The sequence below is a fragment of the Sphaerodactylus townsendi genome, linkage group LG04, assembly GCF_021028975.2.
Source record: "Sphaerodactylus townsendi isolate TG3544 linkage group LG04, MPM_Stown_v2.3, whole genome shotgun sequence".
In the NCBI taxonomy this organism is placed as follows: Eukaryota; Metazoa; Chordata; class Lepidosauria; order Squamata; family Sphaerodactylidae; genus Sphaerodactylus; species Sphaerodactylus townsendi.
The window spans coordinates 25032624-25051187 of NC_059428.1; the positions used below are offsets into that span (position 1 = coordinate 25032624).

Genomic DNA, 18564 nt, shown 5'->3' on the forward strand with positions numbered 1-18564 from the left:
TCCCCAGAAAGAGAGTCCACATTTCCTTTTGGCATCACTACATATTTCAGGATGGCCCCTTCATTCTAAATTTGCAGGTATCTTACTTATAACTAAAGAGAGGTCTAAGGGAAAACTTGAATAGGGATTGGGAATCTATAAGCTTGCCAAGTTGCTTAGTTCCCAATTGCATGGTAGGAAACCTTCAAGGACATTTGTAGGGCACTTCATTTTTTCCTGTATCCCCTCCCCACCCTGGTTCTTCTTTTCTTTCTCCTGGCAACTGCTGGCAATTGATCTTTCCCTGCTTTCTTTCCTTGGTTCCCATCCAGTATTTATTTAATTTATACCCCACCTTTGAGGGCCCAAACCAGCTTACATCATTCTCCTCTCCCCCAAGCCAGACTGAAGGGTTGGATGGTGGCTTCCTGGAGCAGATGGCAACAAAGAAGAGAAAGAGTAGTAATGGGAGGTTTCAATTATCCAGATATTTTTGCTGGGAGTCAAACTCTGCCAAGACTACAGGTCCAATTTCCTCACTTGCCTTACTGATAATTTCATGGTCCAGAGGATGGATGAGGCAACAAGGGGATTGACTACCGTATATGCTCGTGGATAAGTCGACCCGCATATAAGTCGAGGCACCTAATTTTACCACAAAAAAACTGGGAAAACTTATTGACTTGCGTATAAGTTGAAGGTAGGAAATGCAGCAGCTACTGGTAAATTTCAAAAATAAAAATAGATACCAATAAAATTACATTAATTGAGACATCAGTAGGTTAAATGTTTTTGAATATTTATTTCAAAGAAAAACAGTAAACTAGCTCTGTAAGCCCTGATTCTCCCTTTAAATTCACTCAGAAGGTCGGGGGGGGGGTGAGTTAAAGGGAGAATCTGGGGAAATTTTGAGGGTGCCTGTCAGGGGAGGAATGTTTATGTTAGCAGTACCAACATTTCAGAATATCTTTAGGAGACCCTCCTGATGATACCACCAGGTTTGGTGAAGTTTGGTTCAGGGTTTGGACCCTCAAAAGGGTAGCCCCATCTACTATTAGCTTCCATTGGAAACAATGGGGGATTGGAGCACCCACTTTTGGGGTCCATAACTTTGGATCCCCTGAACCAAACATCACCAAACCTGGCTGGTATCAGCAAGAGATTATCCTGATGATACCACCCAGGTTTAGTGAAGTTTGGTTGAAGGGGTCCAAAGTTATGGACCCTCAAAAGGGTAGCCCCATCTACTATTCGCTTCCATTGGAAACAATGGGGGATGGGGCACCCCCTTTGGGGGTCTATAACTTTGGACCCCCTGAACCAAAATTCACCAGACCTGGCTGGTATCACCAGGAGCATCAACTGATGATACCCTGAAAATCTAGTGCTGCTAGCCTAAAAACTGCACCCCCTGGCTGCCGACAAAGTAAAAACCCTAAAATATTTTTTAAAATACACCTCACTCGCGTATAAGTCGAGAAGGGCTTTCAGATCTGCTCCTAACAAACAATGATAACCTGATTAATGGGTTGGAACTGGTAGGGTACCTAGGTGGGAGTGACCATGTTCCCCTGGAGTTCATTATACTATGGAAAGGGGATGCCAAGACTAGCCGGACCCACATTCTAGACGTTATGGAAGCTGATTTCAGTTTCCAGAGGTATTTCCAGGTGAGGAGCTGAATTTAGTTGGCTTCAAGTGGCATTTTAGCCTGGGAATTCCTCTTTTCAGTGGCACAGACTTACACGTGCAAAAAGTATGGTATAAGTTTGTAAGGGGAATGGGCTACCCAGGAAGAGGTGAGTGTTTTCTTTTTCTCCGCCGACACTGTGTCACTTCTTCACCCTTTGGGAGCGGTGCTGCTCTGCTGTCCCTGGCTGCCACTCTTCTCCCCACCCTCTCCCCCATTGGACTGGCCTGTCCATGAGTTTCTACTTTAGTAGGAACTAGAGTTTGTTGTTGCAAGCAAACTGTCCAGGATTGCAAACCATGTCATGAAGCTGGTTTTCCAATGCTGATCTGAGGTGTAAATTCAGGACATAATTTATTAATTCATATCTAACTATGAACTAATTAGTGCTAAAAAGAAAAAAAAATGAACCAGTTGCATCCCAGTATATGATAAACGGGGAGGAGCACTGTTCACACAGATGTAAGTCATTATCAATGTTTTATGGCATTTATTTGATTTTATTGTTGTGAGCCTTGGAAATCTCATTTTGAAACAGCATTAAGAGGCTTAAAACAAATAATATATTGTTCACACAGCAGAAAACAATGCTTTGTTGCTGTGTCTCAGTCAACGAGTGAAACAGAATTTTGTCTCAGGATCCGTTAAATGTATATTTTCTGATCTGGGCGACACATTTAAGAAGATCTGTTGAACCTTTTGCTTTCAGAAAATGACCTCAGAGTGTTACTTATATAGATAGGATAATATTTACAGTGCCATCCAGTTCTACTTGGTCTAAATTCCAGTGATTGCACTGTTAATTCTTTAAATTGTGGGAGGCTAAACTTTAATAATATTCTCCAAGTTCTATTCTCCAGGCTTCCACCTGGGGATTGAGGCTGTCCATCTTCCTCACAGATTTAGAATCAAGTTGGCACTGCCTGTCAGCAAGGTATTTTCAAGACCCCGAGTCTGTGCCAATGGATTTCATGAGGCCATCACCTGGTGGAGAGGAAGGTGGTGTACTGTGTCAGATTGGCATAAATAGCTTCCCATTTCAGAGTCTGCATAAGTTACAGTGCAATACGGTATCATGTGTACGAAATATAGAGTATCCGTTCTTCTTTTAAACATAATAAACCTGTGAGCATTTTTTCCAGAATCAGATTTTTAATTTATACTTGGGATGGACAGTAAAGTTGTGGGTTTTTTGGGAGGCAGAATCTGGCCCGTAGTTCCCCAGTTGGTGACCTCTGGTTTTAAAACACAATGAAGAGAGAGGTGGACATGCCCAAGTTCTGTGGAAGTCTAACAAACCGGTGTGGCTGTGTTCATTTTGGTAAGGATTAGGTGTGCCTAACTTTCTCTCCATTGTATGCTTAATAAACTAAAAAAAAGGCCCTCAATTGATGACTGCACTCTTTACAGATAATAGGGAGAGAAGAGAAAGTACAATGCAGTTTGTAACTGTAAATCTTAACTCCTTGCCAACTCCATAAGCAGCCCAGTATTGATTAAACAGTCTTATGATTCACAAAATGCAAGGACTGTGTCATTAATGTATTGTTGTGTCCTTTTCTTCCAGGTTACTCAATACTTCAAGCTATTATGGAAACAGCAGGAGAAAAAAGCTGGCAAGTCAGCGCCATATGCGTGGAGAATTTTAATGATGCGAGCTACAGGCAGCTTTTAGAAGACTTGGACCGGAGACAGGAAAAGAAATTCGTAATAGATTGTGAAATAGAGAGGCTTCAGAATCTCTTAGAACAGGTAATGCCTTCTTTTAATTTTACTGTAAACACATTAGCGGGGCCCTCAAAGCGCAGCCTCTCTCCTCTGCCTTTCATTTGCACTGCCAATCTTTCCTCCTCTCTTCGCCCTTTTATACACAGTTTGATATTCAGTGTTCACTTATGGTCCTAACCTGCATATTAATGTGAAATTCCCATCAAGCGGCCAGCAGGACCGCTATAGAAAACTGACTCGAAGGCAGCAGATAATTCTCATTCTTAAGGACAAACTAGACATGACAGAAGAAAATTCATTGGCATAAGCCCAAGTCTTCCAGTATGGTTTGTGTATTTGGGTGTGTGTGTGTGGTGTTTCCTGGCTTTTAGAAGTTTTATTTCTTTATTTACTTGTATAGAAACAATTCTATGCTGTCTATGCAGGGAACCTTCCTGAGGTAGTTCACAAATTAAAATAATAAAACAGAAACATAACAGAAACAGATAACACCCTACATTTATTAATTAAACCTAGCATTAAGGAGGGGGAGACCCTAGCACAGTGGTGGCGAACCTTTGGCATTCCAGATGTTATGGACTACAATTCCCAGTTTCTTCCTATTTTGGATTTTCTTCAGAGGCTATAAGACAGTGGTGGCGAACCTTTGGCACTCCAGATGTTATGGACCACAATTCCCATCAGCCCCTTCCAGCATGGCCAATTGGCCATGCTGGAAGAGCTGATAGCTTATGAGTCCATAGCCTCTGGAGATATAAGGTCCATACCATAACCTAACATTTGTAGTTGAATCATCCCTGTACACATTGCTGACCTCTCTGTAAGATCTCCTGCTCCCTACACTGCATTATTCCCCAACCAAGCTTATTTCTTTTATTGAAGCACAGCTGAGATGAAATATGCCTGAAGGTGGACAGGTAGGCTGTAGAGAAGTGATCTGGCCAGCTTAAGACTGCACCTACATCTGCCCAGGTTTTATGAGGTTTTATGTCCTAACATGTATAAATATTATGTTGCCTTTCTCCTTCCTAAAATGTGCCACTTGTTTCATATCTCCTGTTTCTGGATATTTGTAGACTTTTATTTATTTATTTTATTTATTTATTCTTTGGATTTTTATACCGCCCCATCCTCAAGGGCTCTGGGCGGTTTTCTATGTATGTGAGCATGCAAAGCTGCTTTATAGAGAGGTTGAGGTCAGTATCTTCTATTCTGATTGGTAGTGGCGCTCCAGGGTCTCAGACATCACCCGCCACTCCATCTAACTGGAGAGGTGGGCCGCTGAAACTAGAACCTTGTCCATTAAAACAAGTGCTGTACCTCTTTGTCCACCCCACGAAGGAAATTGGTAGCCCATATTAGTCCTACATCACGAATTTATTTTTTCATCTTTGAGTATACTGCGTAAAACCCAGAATGGCCTTATGCTCATTATTAGTTATTACAAAGCTTAAGTAAAGAGAGTCTGTGTAACCCCCTATGTTGAGAATGGGTTGACCCAGAAAGGGGTGGAGTCTGAGAAGAAGCAGAAGGCTGCAGAACTCATGAGGTTGGAGGAAGCAAGGCTACTAGGCTGGGACCTTGATTTTTATAAGCCCTTAACACCTCGTTTAATGGTTTTTGTGTATGTAAATGGTGAGAGTTTTTTTCTGGGAACCTTCAACATCTTGAATCCAGTTCACCAAGCCTCTAGAGTCTCCATGGTTTCAACCACGAGCAGGGAAGAATGGACTTGGCATGATCAGACTGTAATTAGAAAGGACTTGGAAATGAAACTTCTGAATGGGACCTTGGAGTGTTAAGTTTAAAATGTTAATGTTTGATAATGGAGTCATATGTTAAAAGAAATGTAAACCTTTTTGTTTAAAGAAATTTGACAGTTGTTGCAAACTCCCTTCCCAAGTTCTTGCCCCACAGAGGGCCTTTTACAAGCTGGAGAGTTACATCTGCCCATTGAGTTCATTCACTCAGTCACGTTCCTTATTTAATGTCAGCAATTTCCAGGGATGGCTTTCCTATCTCCTCACATGCCGTCAAGCAGAACGCTTTTCAGCACTTAGCTCACACTCTGCTGCCAGTTAGTAAACTTTATGCCATATAGAAACTGTGCTGCATATGATTTTGTGAACCAAGTCCGATGTGTAGGCCTGGCTACATTCAGGAATGCACCAAAGTCACCCACTGGACCAATCTAAATCCTCCGAATCTGCTCCTTTTTGACTGAAAAGGTATGAAATTTCTTAAAGCAATGAATGCATATGTGAATTTTAAAGCACAAGTGATCGAACGCTTGAGAATTACAGCGAAGGAATGCCACCTAGTGGTGCTCCAGGCTATTTTATTATGCTTTTTAAAAAGTTTTGTGCAAAGGAGATGCTTGAGACCTTCAATATTTGGCACTCAAAAACTGATGGTATTGTGTGTCTGAAGCTGTGGGGAAGCAGAGGATAGACTATACTGCATTCTCTTATAGCCGTGGTGGTGAACCTTTGGCACTCCAGATGTTATGGACTACAATTCCCATCAGCCCCTTCCAGCATGGCCAATTGGCCATGCTGGAAGAAGCTGATAAGGCCAATTGTGATCCATAACTATCTGGAAATTAAGAGTGGGGGGTCGCCACCACTGTCTTATAGCCTCTGAAGAAAATCCAAAATAGGAAGAAACTGGGAATTAATGGCATGGCCATTTCCCAATGTAGCAAAAGGTATTTCAGTAGCCACTGCTGAGATCACAATGGTGCCAAAATGGAAAATAATTCTCCATGCTCATTTGATGCTCCAAGAACCAGAGCGTGAGAAAGGTACAAATGTTATACGTTTGTAATCAAGTCTCCCTCCATTCTCAAATGTTATCAAATAAAAATAGAAACGTATACATTTAAGATACTGAAAACATTGCAGGGGGGGAGTGGCTTGTTTTGTTTTTTGTGCAAAAATAAAAATATTCTTGGTCTGTGCACCTACTGCGCACTTTCATTGTTTAGTATATAATTTTTAATCATTATTTAAATAGGTATATCATTTCATTATCTATGTATCAATGCATAGGATGAATGAAAGGTGATTATACACTTTTGCAGTGTACCCTGTGACCTTCTCAGCCAGTTCTACTCATGTGCAACTGGATTTGCACAACAATCGCTGGCTCTTTTACCCTTACTGCATTGTGAGGCATCCATCCAATTTAACGAGACCTAAAAGAACATCAATTTGGAAATGCAAATGCATACTCAAGGGTGCTCGACATGCATTTCATTTTATTTACTTTATTTACAGTCTGCATTTCTCTCTGAGACTCCAGGCAAGTTACACAGTGTAAAACCCATACAGTCAAATAGTATGAGACATCCAACAAAGAATGCAGTAGGAATAAGATCACAAAATTAAAAAAGCAAAAAAAAAAAGAGTTCCAGTCATGGTACATCGAACAGTGCAAAAAGCAATAGAATTACAAAAGCAGGCACGGCAGTGAGAGCAAGATTAGTCATGTAGAAGATCATGTAGAATAGTCTACAGTCCTGTGCCCTCCTGAACAATTCTATTTCCCCAGTCCTGATTCGGGAAATCTATGTTTGGAATTGATTTAGAAGATAGTAGTGTGGTACTATTTGTATATATTATTCACTGTTGAGAGATATCTAGTTAATCTTTAATTATACTTCTTGATCAGTGTATAACAGCTGCTCCTTTAGCAGTTGTTTACTTTCTCCCCTAAGCAGTATTATTGTCTATTCCATCACAATTAACATCAGTAAAGGTTTTATTATAGCTTGATTATTCTGGGCGATATCTCAAAATAGTGGCACCCTTTTGCATTTTTTTTAATTGGGGGGCTTGGCGTTGTTGTTTTCTAAAAAGGTAAAGGGAGTCCCACACGCAAACACCAGGTCATTACAGACCCTTGGGGTGACATCACATCACAACATTTATTAGGCAGCTGATGTTAACATTGCCATTGTCTTGGTCAACTTTGAGCTGGCTACCTGAAACCAACTTCTGTCATGAGCAAAGCTTCAACTTCAGGACTGCAGCTTGCCACTCTGCACCACGAGGTTCTCTTGTTGTTTTCTAGGAGAGCTTAAAAACTCAGATTGTCTGTCCATTGGTTTTGGTTGGCTGCACTCAGAAGTGTGGCAAGGCGGAAAAGCTCCCGGTACACTGGTGCATCCTCCACCCCTGTCCCACCCTGGAATGCCCTGTCCCGCCACGGCCACGCTACACCCCACCCCCCACGCCCTCACCACGCCCACACAGGGTCGCACGCACGATGCATCACACCCCCTCCCCGCCCCCTTGGAGCTACGCCTCTGGCTACAGTGTTTTTCATTTTTCAGTTTAAGTTTGGACTCAGTCGTGGCCACCACAATACCAATTACATCCATCTTAAAAGTAATGTACAAAAAGAGGGGACAAATGTAGTTGCTCAGGACAAAACTATCTTGCCTTATGGATTGCTAGATTCCACTCTAATGGCTTGGGCGCACATTCCCTCACTCTCCTTCCTCTCCTGTTTTATTAACTAATATATACACAATCTATTCAGCCAGTTCAATTGGTCAATTTTATATCTCTGTAATTGTTTATTTAGAAAATTCATATTATGCCATCTCACCAGTGATCTGCTGCAGGCTGCTTACAGCCCAGATAATAAAGCAAAACCTTTAAAGCACACCCATTAATAACAAAGCCATTAAAACACTACTATTAAATATCTGGCCAAACCCCTTAAAACCCAAACCTAAAATGATGTACATAAAATGGGTGGGCCAGAAGGTTTAAAAACCTGGGAATGTTTAAGCCTGGAGCCTAAATGAAAGTAAGATAGGTGCCAGGGGAGCCTCATGGGGAACAGGTAGTGGTTGGTGATCTCCTACAATTACAACTGAATTGGGTGGACAGAAATGTTTTAAATATGTTTTAAATAAACAAACCGTACATACATGGATAGCTTTAAAAAGGGCTTGGACAGATTTATGGAGGAGAAGTCGATCTATGGCCACCAATCTTGATCCTTCTTGATCTCAGATTGCAAATGCCTTAGCAGACCAGGTGCTCAGGAGTAGCAGCAGCAGAAGGCCATTGCTTTCACATCCTGCATGTGAGCTCCCAAAGGCAGCTGGTGGGCCACTGCGAGTAGCACAGTGCTGGACTAGATGGACTCTGGTCTGATCCAGCAGGCTAGTTCTTATGTTCTTATGTTCTTATACAATAGTGTTGCATTAAGAAAGGTTATAAATAGTGCTGGACAAGTGTTTTGCTGTTCAATATTTTTGATATGAAAATAGAGCTTCAGGGGTATGAAAATAGAGCTTCTCTATATCTGCCTGAAAAATACACTTGTCTGTACAAACCAATTGGACAGTAGTTTATTCCTGTAAAATATACACTATCTGATTCTGCTAAGTGGACTTTTCCTTCTTTCCTTCTCCATAGATAGCACGTTAGCGGCTATAAACTATAATTAATTCCCACTCTTTTGGCTCCATTTATCTTTGCACAAAATTATCAGTAATTTACTTAGCTGGCCTTCGCTTCATCTGCATTTGCGAAGCATAATGGAAACAACCCACATTGAGAAAAGTAAATGGAATGGCACCGTCCACTTTGCACAGATACTTAATGCTTTGGTGAAGGGTAAAAAAAAAGATCCTGATAGTCTAAATCCTGACCAAGTACAGTAGTCCTTATTTGGTTGCCTCATAATCAAATGCATTTGTTTCATGATGCAAAACCCGCAAAGGACATCTCTCTCCCCTTCCCCCTTCCTTCTCCCCTTCCCTGTCTCCCACTGATATGTTTTCTGTAAAATATTATTTTTATTTATCATTTGTTTTTATCATTTGATTTCTTGGCCACCCTTCCCCAAAGAAGCAGTCGGCATCAATTATAATCGAAGAAGCAGTCGGCATCAATTAAGACTGAGGATTTTTGCATAGATTGGGGCAATATTTTCCCAGACGGGTGTGAGGGATGTGGAAGGACTCTTAAGTACCTCCAGCCTGCTCTGTTTCTAGGGCACTGGTGGCAAACCTATGGCATGGGTGCCAGATGTGGCACTCAGAGCCCTCTCTGTGGGCACGCACTCACAGAGTTTGGCCTGGGCCGCTGAACTTGATGTGCATGCATCTCAGCGAGCAGGGAGGACTCGGCTGGCAGGCCTGGTGCCTGTGCTCCAGGTGGCTGCTGCCCCAGGGGGAGGCAGAGGGGGCAGAGGTGCCGAGCGGTGCATGTGGGACTTGCTGGAGGATACAGCAGGCTCACCCCTGCTCAAGGGGGTTATTCAGGTTAAATTGCCGCATCGGCACTTTGCAATAAATAAGTAGGTTTTGGGTTGCAATTTGGGCACTCAGTCTCGAAAAGGTTCGCCATCACTGTTCTAGGGGATCAGTTCAGGCATAGCTGGGGACTCACAGAATGACCACAGGCTCAACTGAATGAAGGAGGGGACTGCCCTGGCATATCTTTCTTCCACTCTCACCTACTCTACCACAGTCCATCTTGTGAGCTGTGGCAGCAATAGCGGGACAGGTAAATAGCAGCCACCTCCTCTGCTGATGTCACCTCTACATACTCCCCATTCTTGTGGGCTTGGTATTGCTTCCTTTGTTAAAGTGTCAATTATGTCTTCTTTCTGACTTCTTCTGACCTATTTCTTTGCATCTTCCTTGTCTGTCTTCCTTATTCTTTTAAAGAAGAGACCATCTTTTCAGGGCTCCCTCCCCCCACCTCCTTTTATGATGCATGAGCTACAAGATCATTGAACACAGGAAAGTTCCCTTGTGACTATGGATTTATCTGAAGAGATCAATTTACTTTCCTGTTTTTTTTAATACATGATAAACAAAGGGAGAGTTTTATTCCATGTTAGTAATTTGTCAGCAAAGAGAGAAAATCGTAAAACCTATATATCTAATTCCCAAGCGTGCCCTCTGCCAGGAGATACGTAAATTCGCAGGTAGGGAGCATACTTCTCCCAACAGACATTTGTGTAGATTCAGGGGTGTCTACAGATAAATCAAAAATTTTTAAAAAACATTTAAAACAGCAGGAACTTCAGCAGCTACTCCAGGCCCAACCTAGCTGGTAGGAGTCACTGGCAAATGCCTGGAGATCAAGAATGTATGTGGGGGCTGGCTGCCTTGGATGGTGTGTCCAAAGTGAGGTCTCCCACTGACATCAGGAAGGGGAGTTGCTGCCTTGGCTGGCAAGCCCCCAGTGGGCTTGCGGTCCAAGGCTGGTAAGGGAGGGTGGCTGTCTTGGCTTCAATAGCAGTTTGAGGAAGGGCCTTTCCCCACTTATGGTTTGCGGCACGCTACCCTCAGCGCGAGCGATTTCTGCCGCGGGGTCGTGTTCCCCACTGCCCCACACTCTGCGTGAGGCAGTCAGAAGGTGCCGTTTCTTCAGCGTCAGAAATTACGCGCACTGAGGGGACGTGAGAGCGCAGAGTCGGGGCGGCTGCGTTGTCGCTGCCCGGACTCGTGGGGAGCGCCGCTGGACCACACGCTATTTGGGGAGAGTAGCGCGCAGCAAACGGTAAGTGGGGAAAGGGCCGAAGTCTTCAAATGTGAAAAATAATTGGCTTTGTTTACTATGGTGTTCCCTTTTCACTTAGGCTGAGAAGTCCTGCCGGGAAAGAGGAAATGAGAAGGATAAGATGCCGAAAAAGTGAAAGTGGAAAATTCCTCATTTGTTTTGGTCCCTGCTTGTTCACCTGTTGCTCAAAATTTTAGGCTCATGAAGTTTTAGGCTCTTGAAAAGAATAGAAGAACATGGAAAACATTGGTATTTCATAGTAATTAGGCTTGCCATGTTTGTTTATTTAGTACAGATTATCCTACCCTTCCTTTAAGATGCACAGGGTGTCATTCATTAATTCCCCCTTCTTCATTTTACCTGCCAGGTATGTTTGTCTGAGGGAGAGCGACTGACCCAATGGTACACAAACTTCTTTAAGTCACAGGGGAGATTTGATCTTTGGTCTTCCAGATCCTAGTTCCACAATTCAATCACTACACCAAGCATGGGAAGCCTCAGCTAGTGGCTACTACAGGGGTACCTGCCCTGTATCCCATCTGGAGTTACCAGTTCCCTATGGCAATATATGGGAGGTTTAAGGAGGCAGGTTTTGAGGGGTAGTGAACAGCATCCCCAATGCAAGTGATGTCACATCTGGCTTATGTGGAAGTGCCGGCATCACACTGGGGAAGAGCTCTAGCACTTGCCGAAAAACTCTATGGTTTCCATGGAGTTCTGGGGGAGAGTGCTGGAGCATCCTACTGTGTGATGGTGATACTCTTCATAAATCAGAAGTGTTTTCATTGTGCAAGGGATGCTGATAGTTCCTACTCCCTTTCACCAGCCTGCTTCCTCTCACTGACTATATTAGTGAATTTGCCTAGCAACCAAGGCAGTAGAACCTGGGCCTAGGCAACTCCATTTTGACTGCTGTTTGGGGGAAAGTGACAGTAAGGACAGGAGAGAAAGCAGTAAGCAGAGGAGAGTGGAAATATTGTGTAGAGGAGGTGAGAAAGGACTGGAGAAAGAGGGGCCCAGTGGGGATGGGGTATCCTTCCTCCATGAGTTTGATGGAACCCCTCTTGAATGGTTAGACAGAGGTAGAAAGAACTACAGTTGGTTTGTAAAAACAAAGATCTGGCTCACTGAAAGCCTGCTTTGCCCCAGCATTGTAGTTTGAAAAGGTAATTGTTCAGGTTCCAGTTCAATAAAAGTTTGTTATATACCATATGTTCATGGTAAATTATGTTTAGGATAAACTATCTAGTGACCAGAACGAAATGCCAGTAGGGCAACGTATGCACGGATTTCAGATTCCAGTCACTTCTTTCAAATATCAGTAAACTCAGATCAGCAATGGTGTCTTCAGTTCGATGTGGAGATTTGCCCTTAAATGTGGTTATCTGACTGTAGAGCTTGACACAAGGAATGGATATATAAAATGCTGCAGAAGTGAGCTATGGAAAGCAGAAGCTAAGCACAGTGTCATCAAGTCTTCAATAGCAAGGAAGGACAATTGTGCTTTCCGATATAAGTATCATCTCCCCCCAATTCAAGCCTATCTGGGTGCTTTCTTTTACATCATGTAACATTCCAGTCTCCCTTTCCATTTGAAAATTCTACAGTCTTTGAGTTCAGAGTGTCAGGCCAGCTGTACCATAACTAGACCTTCAGTATTTCATTAGGGAAAGGAAACTATTGGCAGCCTCCACGGTGCCAGCTGCCTGTTTCAATGACCCTGTAAAACCTCGCAGAGTCTTTCTCCGAAGGCTAGCTTCAGTATCACAGTGTCCATCCTCAACGCTCATTCTCCAGCACTCAGTGAATCATCTTTTCTTCTTCTTCTTTTTTTACTCAGCGGCTTTTAAATATTTTGTGGATGCCTTTGTAAAAGATTTATCCTTGCTTGAGATGCTGCGTAAAAATCTCATCTCTTGCAAAGCTTTATATCGCTGCTAGTGCTGCCACAATATCACCTTTCAAGTCTCAATCTTTTACCTCTTGGAAACATCCACATCTCTTGCAATTTATAGTGGGCATGCCACATTCTTTCTCCCCCCCCCCCCCCCCCCGATTGTGGCTTGCTGTACAATTCAAACCTCCAGCAAAGTCTCCGTTTGTCACAGGTAGAAATCACTTTCATGGGGCATTTTAGCTTGATCCTATGACCCTTGGTTGCAAAAATATTTTATTTAGGGCACTTCCTATCCCGCTTTCCTCCCCACTTGGGAACCAAACCACCTTATGAAAAAGGACAATAGATATAATTATATGTAAGCACAGTACAAACCATAGCATAAAGACACAATCAAAAAGGGAAAAGGTACACAAAACATCCCAGGCTAGGCAGCTATCCACAGGGTTGATCCAACAAGGACATAGGCTCTGCAGTGGCATAGCTAGGGAGTGTGGGTGGGTGGAGTCTCGAGTGCCACTTCCTAGAGGCATACAGAACAACAACATCCCCCACCCTCACAACTGTGCCTTGTCCCAGACTCTGGGGAGTTCAGGGCAAGGGTGCAGTTTACCACTGGCAAGTGGGGCTTACCCTGCCCCCAGTCTCTGTGTGGAGATTGGGAGGGGGTCAACCACAAAGCTTGCAGCCTATAGCTTAATCCAAGCCTGGCTGAGACTAGGCTCAAATGAGCCTTTGACACCCCAAGGCCTCCACCTGAAGATTGTGGGTAGGGTGAGCCAGCTGCTTCCACTCCCGATCTCCACATGAAGATTGGGGACAGGGGGAGCCCCACTTACCTGACTGGGCAGAGCTGTGGAGAGGGCTGTTTTATAAAGCTACGCCCCTGAGGCTCTGATCAGTGGGTTAAGAGCTAAGGTCCAAGAGGAAAAGGATTCACCTTTATGTCCCAAGTAGAACTTGATGACTACGAAGAATTCCTTCTCTCAAGCAAAGCTAGTATGAGTTTAATAAAGCAACACCATGGATGAGAGTCTCACAGTGGATACTATTGAATGCTGTCACACAGAGCCTTTTCCATCTTCCAAAAATGAAATGTGATGGGTAGCCCAAAGTTGTATCACCTTTCTTGGGTCACGGTTCAATGATTTGTTTCTCACATCAGAAGGGACGTTCTTCCTCAGACAGGATTCCAGTCAAAGGCAGAAGACCCTAGCTTGGTATTAGAGACTGAGGAGGTGCTAATGAGGATGCTAGCCTCAGGTAGGACCTAGGGATTCCTCAGAATTATAACTCATCTCCAGACTGCAGAGATCAGGTCTCCTGGAGAAAACGGATGCATTGGATGGTGGACTATGTGGCATCGTACCAACTGAGGTTTATGCTGTTTGCTGAACAGGGGAACAAAAATGCTGTAATGTAGCTGCAATGTCATTCAAATTAAAATGATATGAACTATTTGCATTTTCCGATATGTCGGCCAGATTTTCAGGCACCTTTACAATGCTTATAAAATAATCTCAACATTGCATTGTTAAAACTTTAGGTTATATATTACACCCATGGCACGGAAGCAATTTACAAGTCATTGTTCTCATTCTTTCTTCATCTTGCAGATCGTGAGTGTCGGAAAGCATGTCAAAGGCTACCATTACATCCTTGCAAACCTGGTAAGCCACATTTCCCCACGTAACTAAATGGTTGGCTGGTATAGTTCTCCAGGGCCTTGTCAGTTTGGGACTCCGCCACTGAGGAGGACGAAAAGGCACAGCTTAATGAAGAAGTTTTGAATACCTCACAGGGTAGTCCAGTCTGCAACCTAGTTAATGTATTTGGATTCATGCCAGTTTAATCTCACTGATGTTAATTGGAGGGATGATCTGACCCGTTCGTGAGATCTACTGCAAGTGCAAATAAATCTGGGAAATGGGGCATTCTGTCTATGGCAATAGGGCAAGGTAACAAACTGTACAGAGAATTCTAGTATCTCTCGTTTTGGCTACAAGGGTATCACATTTGCCTAGCTGTAAAAATATTGGCACCAGGAAAAGTCAGTTCTAACCCCAGTCTTCACATCTCCCCCAGGTATTTTAATGGGTAGCTATTGACATAGCTATTGTTCCCACAGCAAGGTCAATGCCCTATCCTTTAAATGTGGAATAATGTGCAACTGCTTTTGAATTGGAACATATAGTGCAGAAATAAGTCCGATTTTATTCAATGGGACTTACTCCCAGGACAGTGTTCTTCAGATTGGAGTCTTAGCAGACTAGTCTGCAGTATGTGTCTTTGAGCATGTTTGACCCATTACCTATAAACGGTACACAGCGTTTTATAGCACTGCTTTACCTTAGCTCCTCTGTAATTAAGGACCTATTAATAGGTTTAAATTGAGCTATTTGGATTCCTGCATTTTGTTTAAAATGCACTGTAATCTCAAAGCCGGAGGCTCAATTTTCCTGCCTGAATCTTGCGCATTGCTAAAAATAACTAAAATGCTTGTTGTTGTGTGTGATGACCTAACCATGTGTACAATCTTTAGCTACTTGCAAGGTCAACCGAGTGTAAAATTGGTACGTGTGTGTGTCTGTTTAGGGATTCAAAGATATTTCTTTGGAGAGGTTTATGCACGGAGGAGCCAATGTCACGGGGTTTCAGCTTGTGGATTTCAACACATCTATGGTGACTAAGCTCATGCAAAGATGGAAGAAGCTGGACCAGAGAGAATACCCAGGATCAGAGACCCCTCCTAAGGTACTTTGTTTCACCCTATAACACTTTACAGTAGCTGTTCGAAAGGTTCACTTAAACGATGCAAGTTTATCATCGGTGTTTTCAACACGGATGGTTTTCCTGTTGCTAGTGTGCCGCAGCAACTGAATCCGCTGGCAGCCACTTTCCCTCTTTTGCAATTTTTTAAAAAAAGAAATCTGCCCTAGAATATCATTATTTCGTTATAATGTCATACCAATATGTGTACCAGGTTCTCTGAACTCACAGCTTTATTTTTTTTTCTCTTTTAAAAAAAGTCTCTAACCCATTCTATTGTGAAGATATGTTTTTTGGCTAATATCTCTGCAATAGAAAGGGATAAAGACTTACTTAATAAAAGAAACAAAGCTGGGAAGTCAGCTTACCTGGTACACATATTGGCAGAATGTTATAATGATACTTTCTGGATAATAAAAAATAGCAGCCACTCTGAGGTGTGGAGAAGAAAATGGCCCCCGCAGGGAAAGGTTAGGGGAAATGGTTGCCAGATTTTCCCACTTACACAGTAGCCATCCAGGCTTTACTGTGATCTTTGCCAATACCTCAGAGCAAACAAGGTTTGAAAAGGATGGGAGAAGAGCTAGGGAAACTCCAGCAAGTAATGAATGAACCTCAATGCTGTGAAGAAGCAGAAAAATAAACAAATGCTTCCCAACAGTATTGAACTTAGGGTAGACCATCAGTCCAAAAATCGTGCTGCGTAACAGCATTAAGATCTTTTCTTGAGTGTGTACCAAAGATAGGGCTACAAAGTTTAATTAATTGAGTCTTTTCAGCAATTAAAATCCATCAGCAGCTTTTTGTACCATTGTCAATTGTTTTTTTTTAAAAAAAACAAGTATTTAACAATAATTGGATGGCAGGTGCCAGCTGTCTTAGAAGATGAATTCACCCTTTCATCTCACACAAGATGAAATTCTGACATGATGCATGTCTAAATGTCAGAAAAAAATCTACATAATGTCTATGTTTCTTTTATCTGGACAGCCAGAGAAGATGCAGGTACACTGGTTGAGTAGCCTCTTAGCTGTTCATTGTTACTGATAATCAATTACAACCATTGTAGGAGAAACATAATCTGGCCAGCTATTCATGCCCTGGTGACTTCCAGGCAAAACTGTTCAAAGGAAATCTATGCGGTGCTTCATTTGAAAAGTTGCGCTGGTGTCAGATCTGGCTATTTGGTTCTTAACAGAGGCAAGCCTGTTTAAGTACATTTCGCCTCTTCTTTTGCATCAGAGAACTGCTCCAATTCAGAGAACTGCTCTTTAACATTGAGGGATCTCAATGGTTCAGGAGAGGTTTACCTTAAAATAAACCCCATTTTGAATTTGAACTCAATGCTTAGTGGAAAGCAATTTTCCCCGACTTTGCTGGGCCTGGGTTTGGATGTCCAGGAGTCTTGAACAGAAATTTGAGATAAAGTGTGGAATGACATCTTTTATCCGGCTCCTTCTTGGATTCCTTAAAGCGGCCGATCTCTGGTCTTTCTGGCTGATGATGGATTCAAAGCTGAACTTTTCTGATATGCTCAGATCGTGAAAATTCTACCATTCTCATTCAGGGAGAAAAACACTTCAGCTTCACTTAGAAATTCCATTCAATGGGGGTCAGGTGAGGGATCAAATGCTTAAGAATGAACCAATTTTACTGGGGTAACAAAAAAAACCCATAAAGCTGATTTATGTTTTTCTCCTCTTGATTAGTATACCTCTGCTCTGACCTACGACGGGGTGCTTGTGATGGCTGAGACTTTTCGTAATCTTCGGAAGCAGAAAATTGATATTTCTCGGAGAGGAAACGCTGGCGATTGCCTTGCAAATCCAGCTGCGCCGTGGGGCCAAGGTATTGATATGGAGAGAACACTGAAACAGGTATGGTTATTGCAAGGCTTAATTTTAGCATTGTTTCGTGCTTGGCCTGCCTCTTACCCTGGATGAAATGTTAAAGCTGGTCATAAGCTATTAGTCTGCCTAACAGTTGTTGTATTATAACAACTGGTTCATGTTTGCTGTTAACTATCTATGAGATGCTTAGTTTGCCCAGCAACCCTTATCTCACACGTCTTTTCAGCAATATGGACATGAATATTGACATTTTGCAGATAGGGAAACTTGCTGACTTATCTATAGTTGTGCATTACATTGTACTAGGACATAGGTCCCCTGCGGGTGAGGACAACACACTGTCCACTGAATCACACAGTTTTTTTAAAAAATAGTGGTTGTGGAGCACCCCCCTGGGCTGGCCCATCACTGAGTCCATCAGCTGCCCCTCCCATGCTTCGTGAGTGGTCTTAGCTCGTCCAATGAGCCAGTCTTCAGGGTCTGCATGATGCTGCGCCTCCAGATGTTAGCCCAGCTTGGCTGTCTGGAGAGAGGACCTTGGCTGGTACTCTCTCTCCTGCTGAGGCTGAGGCTTGAGCCCTAGTCTGGCTTTGGCCCTTCTCGTCTTTCTGCTCCCTATTTCCACTCCTTCTGCTTTGCTTTCATTTCTGTTTCTATCTGTTTCTAATTATCTCTCACACTCTCATTCCTCCTCTCTGTCATTCGCCTCCTCGCCTTCCCCCTTCCCATTATCCCCCTTTGATTTCCCTCTCTTGGGCCAAGGTCTGCCTCCAGACCCCTACTGGTTTTTGGACCATCCATTGGGCCCTGCTGGGCTCTAGATTGGCTCCCCAATCGGGGGGTGGGGCACAACCCTCCCCTCCCTTAGTGTCAGTGCAGCACCTGCACCTCCACTATGCTCCTGCTGGGCCAGTTCATGCCAGACTCCCTTGGTTGTGGTTCTTTGGCTCTCCAGAACTTTCCAAGCTGCACCTGCTGCCACTCTTCCTCTGGAGGCTCCACCTTTTCCTCCTTCTGGGTAGGTCAGACATGGGTGGGCCAGTCCAAACAGTGCTGGCTCCAGATTTCTCCCTTTTAGAGTGGAGAATCAGCGAGAGCAGACTCTTGGCTTAGCAA

At 43.2% G+C, this 18564-nt stretch overlaps 1 protein-coding gene across 7 annotated transcripts in view; it reads left to right on the top strand.

Moving 5' to 3' along the window:
* GRIA4 (glutamate ionotropic receptor AMPA type subunit 4) overlaps positions 1 to 18564 on the top strand; it is a 265515-nt gene that overhangs the window by 168624 nt on the left and 78327 nt on the right. For all 7 annotated transcript variants that reach the window (XM_048493587.1, XM_048493588.1, XM_048493591.1 and 4 more), the window contains exons 4-7: positions 3237 to 3421; positions 14446 to 14499; positions 15425 to 15583; positions 17308 to 17475. In XM_048493587.1, the coding sequence (XP_048349544.1) occupies positions 3237 to 3421; positions 14446 to 14499; positions 15425 to 15583; positions 17308 to 17475 (566 nt within the window). The remainder of the gene's footprint in view (positions 1 to 3236; positions 3422 to 14445; positions 14500 to 15424; positions 15584 to 17307; positions 17476 to 18564) is intronic.